We start from the raw sequence: 8529 nt of genomic DNA, 5'->3' as shown, positions 1-8529 counted from the left end.
TATGAGACAATTCTCACAACACTCTACCTTTTGACGTTCAACTGAATTTCAACCCCCAGACTTAGGGGCTGTAACTGGAATATTTAAAATGAAAAAACCCATTGTGTGGTGAATCATTCTGAAGGTCTTTTTGAAACAAGAAAGATGGCATCAATAGAAAAGTTTTATGTTATTTGTATACCAAATGCCGTATGATTGAAGTTTTAGTTCTTAAAGAAATGAAGGGTTGAAACTCAAATATTTTAAATGTTAACACACATTGTGTGGCACATCATTTCAAAGACCTTTTTAAAACAAGAAAGATGGCATCAATAGAAATGTTCTATGATGCTTGTAACCAAAATGGCAGCTGATTGAAGTTTCAGTTTCTAATGAAATGATTCGATACAAGTATCATAGAACATTTTCTCCGATGTCATCTTTCTTGTTTCAAAGAGGCTTTCAAAATGATGTACCACACAAAGGGTGTTTGCATTTAAAATATTTGAGTTTCAACCCCTCATTTCTTTAAAAACCAAAGTTTCAATCAGCCGCCATTTGGTATACAAGTATCATAGAACATTTTTATTGATGCCATGTTTCTTGTTTCAAAAAGACCTTCAAAATGATTTACCACACAATGGGTGTTTAAACTTAAAATATTTGAGTTACATCCCCCAAGTCACCCCCTTATGAGGGGTTGAAATTCAGTTGTATGTCAAAAGGTGGAGTATTCGACCAATAACTTATCCTAGAAGTTACAGTATTATATCTACAACTGTCTCCAACTTATTAAGGGGTACTCATACATATGACTGACTCATCCTGTATTTGAGAATGAATATAGTAGACAGAGATGCTACAAATACACACAATACAACCGTTACCAAACAATCAGAAACGACACAACATGGAGAATTCAATTGCCAGTAGCACCCAGAATTTATTGTGATGTGAGAGACGGTTGGAGTTTTTCGCGGACTTTGGCCGAGACCTTGCTTTGGTTAAGGCCAGCTTAAGGCCACACCCTCCCCACTCATATAAAAGGCCACCACACACTCTTCAATCCACCAGTGTATCCTCACACAAGACGCACAGACCTACTTACATTATGTACAAGCTGGTAAGTGGCCCTATCTCACTAATCTATACTATCTTTATTATCAACTAGCGGGTGACCCGTGCTCCACGGGTTAAAGGTTCCATTTTGAAACTTGACAAACTGAAAACTTGACGTAATGAAATTTTGAAGAATTGAAAATAGGCCGATAACCTTCCTTTATTGATTGACTCTTTATCACAAATGACAAAGTATTGCCAGGTCTTGTAAAACTCATTGGATATCCTCGATTGATTAAGAATCTATTTGCAAAATTTCAAGTTAATCAGTCCAGTAGTTCAGATGTGATGATGCGTCAAACATAATTTTCTTATCCCATACGTTCATAAGCCAGTTCTTCACTTTATTATAGTATAGATAATTGCAAGTTCAGTAGCATCCACTCAATTTTAATCTTGGATGGGAGTGAAATTTCAAATATTTTTAGAATTGTGATAGAAGTTTGATAGAAGGATTCAAGTCAAATTTCAAATCAATCAGTCCAGTAGTTCAGATGTGATGATGCGTCAAACATAATTTTCTTATCCCATACGTTCAGAAGCCAGTTCTTCACTTTATTATAGTACAGATTATTGCATGTTCATTAGTATTCACGCAATTTTAATCTTGGATGGGAGTGAAATTTCAAATATTTTTAGAATTGTGATAGAAGTTTGATAGAAGGATTCAAGTCAAATTTCAAATTAATCAGTTCAGTAGTTCAGACGTGATGATGCGTCAAACATAATTTTCCTATCCCGTACTAATATATAAGCCAGTTCTTTACTTTATTATAGTATAGATTATTGCATGTTCAGTAGCATTCACTCAATTTTTATCTTGGATGGGAGTGAAATATTTCAAATATTTTTAGAATTGTGATAGGAGTTTCTTGTTTTTTTTTGTTTTTAGAAGTGAATTAATCAGATAAATTCAAAATTCACAAAGAATAACCTTGTTTCATATTTCTTGGACTTAAAATTATGTGTCAATCAAATCATGAACTCTACATAACCTCTGGTCTGTTTATTTTTAATCAAGGTTCATTTATTCATTTTTTTGACTCATAATTAGACGATAGCTAATACAGGTTGATTGATGTAGGCTAATATTAACGGTTCATTCTCGTTTAAAATTCCTTAAAACATTTATTCTTTATTGATTCATGCAATAAGTACATTATCGAAATGATAGGGAGAGAAAAAATAAGGTAACCTTGTGCTATTCATATCGCAAATGTAGATAAGGTTACTCATAATCTGAAATAGGTTAAAAGCAGTTTTTGGTTAATGCCTGATGTTTCCACCTGGAATGTATCTATTGTCTATGAATGAATAAATGAATAGATTCCAACTATAAATCATGGTTCCATTTGAACTTTCAAGTATTCAGAACCTTATTCACTCCGTTTCACACAATGTACAAAGCTGGCATTCTATCTATAATCTATTTATTCAATGATTAGCCTGAAATATAGTTCATGTAGTATCCAATTTTCACAGTTGATTCCAGTGTACCTAGAATGTCTTCAGGTACCTTGTATTCTAGGTACCTTGGCTGATTCTGCTAAAAATATCAATATTGTCCTAATGATTTGTATCATATAAAATGGCAATCCATTTAGTTATATTCATAGTTTCATGTATTTAGCGTGATTCATTGTCATTCATTTTAGCAATTGGTTTCATGATAGAAAAACTGTTTCAACCGTTTTCATTCATTCAAAAATTGTCTAATAACTGACTAAACATTTTAACAATATTGGTTTGATGGTAGAAAAACTTTTTCATTCAGGCTATCCATTCAAAAATTGTCTAATAATTGTCCAATAACTGTCTAATAATCGTCTAATTATCGAAATTTTTGTTTCGCAGGTGGTGTTGTCTGCCCTCGTGGCTTTCTCCTCAGCCGCCCCCAGCGGCCTCCACTACGCCGCCGCCCCCGCCGTGGTGCATGCTGCTCCCGCAGTCTACCATGCCGCCCCCGTGGTCCATGCCGCCCCCGCCGTAGTCCATGCCGCCCCCGCCGTCTACCATGCCGCCCCCGCAGTTGTGCCTGCCGTAGCCGTCTCCAAGACCGTTCACTACGCGCCCACCCCCGTCGTCACCGGCTACACCTCCTCGGTCATCAAGCCCGACCTTGGCGGTCACCTGGCCACTCCTTATCATACTGTCTCCAAGACCCCGGTCATCGCTCCAGCTCGTGCTGTCGATACTGTCGTCCCTCAGGTCACCCATGTCCAGCCTGAGGTTTCCGTCCAGAAGGTCAGTTCATTTTCATCCTTTATGTATTCATACATTATTGGAATGATAGGGAGAGGAAAAATAAGGTAACCTTGTGCTATTCCTCTTCCAAATTTAGGTAACGTAACACATAGTCCGAAATAGGTTGGGTCTAAGGCTAAACTCACACTTACGTGACTCGACTCTAGTTGAGAGCCTGTGTTTTTCAAATAGTAACGTCGCGGAGACTAAATCGATTGGTCTGAGTGTCACCATTTGGAAACACATGCTCTCGACTAGATTCTAGTCTTTTCTCGACTGAGTCGCGTAAGTGTGAGTTGATCCTCACTTCTTTATCATGAAGTATAATGTTTAGGTGGTTCTGATTGTTCCAAGCAAGTGATTTGAAACCTATTTACTGTCTCAACAGTTCTCAACCAGTCACCCTTTCAATAGAATTACTGAGAGCTCGTTACTCTTAATTGAAATTGACTCAAATTTCAATAATTATGAGCACCTCAATTTATTTATTTATTTATTAATACATTGATAGATACAATATAATCCTAATCTATGAATGATTGGGAAAGGAACAGGAGGCGTGAAGCCAAAAACTGTTCCTTTCCCGAATTTAATGAGGTCTTGAATATTAAATTCATGAGCTCAAGCTCAAATTACTATTGTTCCAACTTTTGAAAGAAAAATTTGTTAATTTTGTATTCTTAGTGCCCATTGCACAAAAGACGGTTGAATTTTAATCGTGACTAATTTCACAAGAACCAATCAGAGAAGTGTTTTTCTCGAAAAAGGCTTCTCTGATTGGCTCTCGTGGAATAATCTCAGAGAACCCTTCTTCTCAAAAAAGCTTTTTCTTTGATAAGTTCTCGTGAAATTAATCACGATTGAGATTCAACTTGCTTTTGTGCAACTGGGCTATCATGGGCATGATTCACACCATCATGACGTATCTTCTTTAACAATTCTCTGGTTTTATTTCATCTTATCTATGTTTCAATTTGTTACTTTCCTTGTCCTATTACCGTAGGTAAGGAAAGTATTGTTTCCAAAAAAATTAAAGTACCCTAATTTGAAGTTTTCTATACGTTTCAAGGCTCCCCGAGTCCAAAAGCATGATTTTTTCTTTAATTGCGTTCATTGTTTTAAAAAAATATTTTCGTTAATTACAGGTCGCTTACGACGTTCCCGTGCACACCCCTTACATCAGCGAAGTCGAGGTTAAGACTCCCGTCGTCAAGACTGCCCCCGTCGTTGTTCCCGCCCCCGTAGCCGTTCCCGCCCCCGTCCCAGTCATCAAGGCCGCCCCCGCACCAGCTGTCTACGCCGCTCACGCCCCAGCCGTCTACGCTGCCGCCCCCAAGGCTGTCTATGCCGCCCCCCACGTCTACGCCGCCCCAGCACCCATTGTCAAGTCGTACGTTGCCGCCCCCCATGTTTACGCCGCCCCCGCTCCAGTCATCAAGGCCTACTAAATAGTTTACCGACTAGATAGCCTGGGTCTCAAAAATCCTGTGCCGCCCCCTTTGAAAATAGCTAAATTATTTCCCAAATTTATCAAAATCTATTAGTAAATCATGAGGGCTTATCAAAACAAAAACTCAGACGTTAACATTTATCAAGGTCTACAAATTTGTTAAACAAATAGCCTTTGAAATGGCTGCCTTGAAATTATGTAGTCATCTTCCTGGACTTTCTTGATGATAACCAACTTTGTGAAAATCCCCAAAGATTTATAATACAAAAACGAGAGGGCATAAAACAAGTTTAGACTGCACTAAATGGTTTAATTTTCCTAAAGTACTTTGGTGTAGTTTACTGTTGTTTTATTGTGTGAATGGAGGTATCCTAATAAAATATTGATTATTTTATACAAAATTTGTGTTTTGTTTTGGCTGTGTTATGTTCCTTCTATCAACCCAACCTGCTTTAGAATAAGACACTTAACAAATAAGGCATGTTCATAGAAATTGAGAAGTGCTGTTACTATATCATAGAGAATGGCTATGACACATTTGACTGTAGTTTGATCGATTCATATTCTATATCTATTTTATAGATATTTTTCTCTCCATTGTGGAACTTCCAAATTATGAATAGAGTCTTCTACATCAAGAGAAAAAATCACAGACAAGAAGAAAATTGATGCTGAGTTAACTAAGATAATGGTAACCTGGCCAAACCCTACTATCCTATTATATTAAGCGAGCGATTTCTATATATCTGTTTATATTTTCATATTTTTATATTTGGTTGTTTATGTCCAAAGGATCTGGAAAACGGCTCTAAAGATTTTCACGAAATTTGCAACATAGTAGGTTTATAATATAAAAATTCGATTGCACTAGGTCTCATCCTTGGGAGAACTTGCTGAAGGACATGAAAAGGATAACAATTATTCATCCTTGAAAAAACAGATGATAATTTCGTTGTATGTCAAAACAGAAGATACGTGTGTGAGAGAGAAACAGATTTATTTCCAGCTGTGTAATCAATCAGCAAGAAATATTATGTAGACAATTCAATCGACTTGATCAAAATAATCTGATTTGTTGACATGACATGATAATCCTTCCAAACTAGAGTGTATCATAATTTTCAAAGTTGATCATCATTTGATAATTTCCAGTTATCAGTGAGTGTTATTTTGTAAGTCAATTTGGTTTGTAAATAATCTAAATTGGAACGTTTTTGTTTTCAATTGTTTGAACTGAAAATTGAACCTGAATTCAAGTGTACATAACCTACTTTCTGGACTATTTATAGCGTATAAATCAAAATTCTAGGAAGAAACATTTTTGGGCTGTGCCTGTTAGTCCTTCCCCAATCATTTGAAAGAATTGTGTTCGGTTTATCAATGAATAAATAACGAGCAAATCTCGGTGCCTCGATATTCACTTATAATAGAAGTGGCTCACTCAGGTGTGATGTCAGAGTTTCTAGTTGTAGCTTCTATCAACTTGTTGGATAGATCAAGTGAACTACAAAATCTGTGAATATGATAATATTACTTTCCTTACCCTACTACCATAAGTGAGAAAAGTATTGCTTTCCAAAAAAATGAAGCTACCGTAGCCTAATTTCAAGTTTTCTATACGTTTCAAGGTCCCCTGAGTAGAAAAACATGATTTTTTCAATGCAGTGTTACCAAAAGTGAAAGACAACTGCAAAGCTTATCTGATCATTAATACATAATAGACAACAAGCTAATTTTGATTACAAGTTAATGTTACTATAGTAAGGTCCACGTTATAATGTCAGTGTTTGATTATCAATGGCATTGCTATCCTTGTCTATCATTCAACAAAGCGGATAGCGCTATCTCTTCCTCGCTTTGCTTTGTTGCCAGATCGTATTTTAACAATGTAGAGTTCATGATTAATTAACAAAATATTTCATCTTGATTATGAAAATTCCTTATGGAATTATTGAAAAATATAATTTCTCGCTTAATAAAATATAATTGATTATTTCAAACGAGAAGGAACAGTTTTAATACCACATCAATGAACCTGTATCAGCTACCGTCTATAGAAGTCATTTACAAGACAGAGGATCGGCAACGTTGTTCCCCTATCTTTCTCCTCGGCCATTATAACGTGAACCTCACTATAGTTTATAACCTTTGTTGGAGTCACTTGACGGAAATTGATAGAAATTCAAGGTGGCATTTATATATCGTAGAGAAAATATAGCATACGCTCAGTGCGGTACATTAGAAAAGACTTTAAAAACGCTGATTTTTGCAAATTGAGCATATTTTCTCTGAGATAGATAGAAACCTTGAAAGGTCCAACATTCACGCTGTAATGCATGAAGTGTTTGAAAGCAAAATGATTCACATTTGACGAAAGAATATGGGTGGATACAAAATAAAATACTCTATTGGATACAAATCTATATATATAAAAGCGAAATGGCACTCACTCACTGACTGACTGACTCACTCACTCACTCACTCGCAGAACTAAAAATATACCGAACCAAAAACGTTCAAATATGGTAGGTATGTTCAGTTGGCCCTTTAGAGGCGCACTAAGATATCTTTTGGCAATATATACTCTAAGGGTGGTTTTTAAGGGTTTAAAGTTAGTCTTTTAGCATGTTATTCTTCTTATTCTCTTAATTATAATTAAAAAATGTCCATACCATATGTTAATATAGAACTATAATCTAGAGAGAGTACCTCTTCGAAAACGTTGTTAACTGGTAACTAAATTAATAATCTCGTCAGGTTGGCATTAAGATGAGTTGACTTTGTTAGGTTGGCACCAAGTTGAAGATTGAATTAATTTATCGCGGAAAAATTGATTGGGCACTGCTACTTCAATCATAGCTATTCCTGGGAATATTATATTACTAGCCGTCAGGCTCGCTTCGCTTGTCATTTCCGTTTAGCCAGACGTTTAGTCTGGACCCCCGTCTGGATCGTCCTAACATATGGTGAAAATGCTCAAATGAAAAATGCAGGCGAGCGAAGAGAGCCTGCTGATCTTATTCTTGGACGATCCAATCGGGGGTTCAGGGGGCTGAGCCCCCTGGCTAGACGGATATGGCGAGCGAAGCGAGCCTGATGGCTAGTAATAATATAAAACTGAGTAACCTTTCAAATTATTTTGTCACATGTTTCAGCTACTAATGCCATTTATAGATATATTTTAATAAATACAATATTCATATCTAGGCTGGATTTCATCCAATCAGTCATCACAACGGGATGATTAGAAACACTTTTTGAACTCCTAAACAGGAGATGAAAAACTGGGATATTAAAAAAAAAATTTTTGTCTCAATGCTTCCTTCGAACAACATTCGTATGGGGTTTCAAATTCCAAACAACCAGGGAGCGATTTGGGATATACATGCTAACATAGAGAGAATATAGCATACGATTATTACATGGAATATTACTCTTTATGAATAATACTGCATCTTGGAGCCTACATCAGAATTTGTTAATTATTATCAATAAAATGAGTTGAGAACTTTGCTAGTGAGCTATAAATAGGATAACTGGTCACTCCTATCCTATTGGTGGGCGATGGATAAGCGAGTAAAATACCACAAAACGATAAAACAACTTTTTCTGCTAAAAATCATCGCCCTCTTGTCTTTCCTTCTTTTCCTTCTTCTTCTTCTTCTTCTTCTTCTTCTTCTTCTTCTCCTCCTTCTTCTCCTTCTTCTCCTGCCTTCTCCTGTCTTCCTCTTCTTCTT

The 8529-nt window shown here is 36.3% G+C and overlaps 1 protein-coding gene across 1 annotated transcript; it reads left to right on the top strand.

Moving 5' to 3' along the window:
* The first annotated feature begins 948 nt into the window (after positions 1–948).
* LOC120351709 (cuticle protein 16.5-like) lies at positions 949–5193 on the top strand. The gene is made up of 3 exons (XM_039429822.1): positions 949–1102; positions 2953–3342; positions 4488–5193. Exons 1-3 carry the CDS (start codon positions 1091–1093, stop codon positions 4788–4790), a joined length of 705 nt encoding a protein of 234 aa, XP_039285756.1. The 5' UTR covers positions 949–1090; the 3' UTR covers positions 4791–5193.
* Positions 5194–8529: the final 3336 nt, after the last annotated feature.

Source organism: Nilaparvata lugens, chromosome 5 (genome assembly GCF_014356525.2).
Source record: "Nilaparvata lugens isolate BPH chromosome 5, ASM1435652v1, whole genome shotgun sequence".
Lineage (NCBI taxonomy): Eukaryota > Metazoa > Arthropoda > Insecta > Hemiptera > Delphacidae > Nilaparvata > Nilaparvata lugens.
This window is presented reverse-complemented; position numbering and strand designations above follow the sequence as displayed.

What these genes read in the sequence shown, in the direction of transcription:
- LOC120351709 (XM_039429822.1), top strand. An exon ending in CTGAGGTTTCCGTCCAGAAG is followed by an intron (nt 3,343 to 4,487) that starts GTCAGTTCATTT and finishes CGTTAATTACAG; the next exon opens with GTCGCTTACGACGTTCCCGT.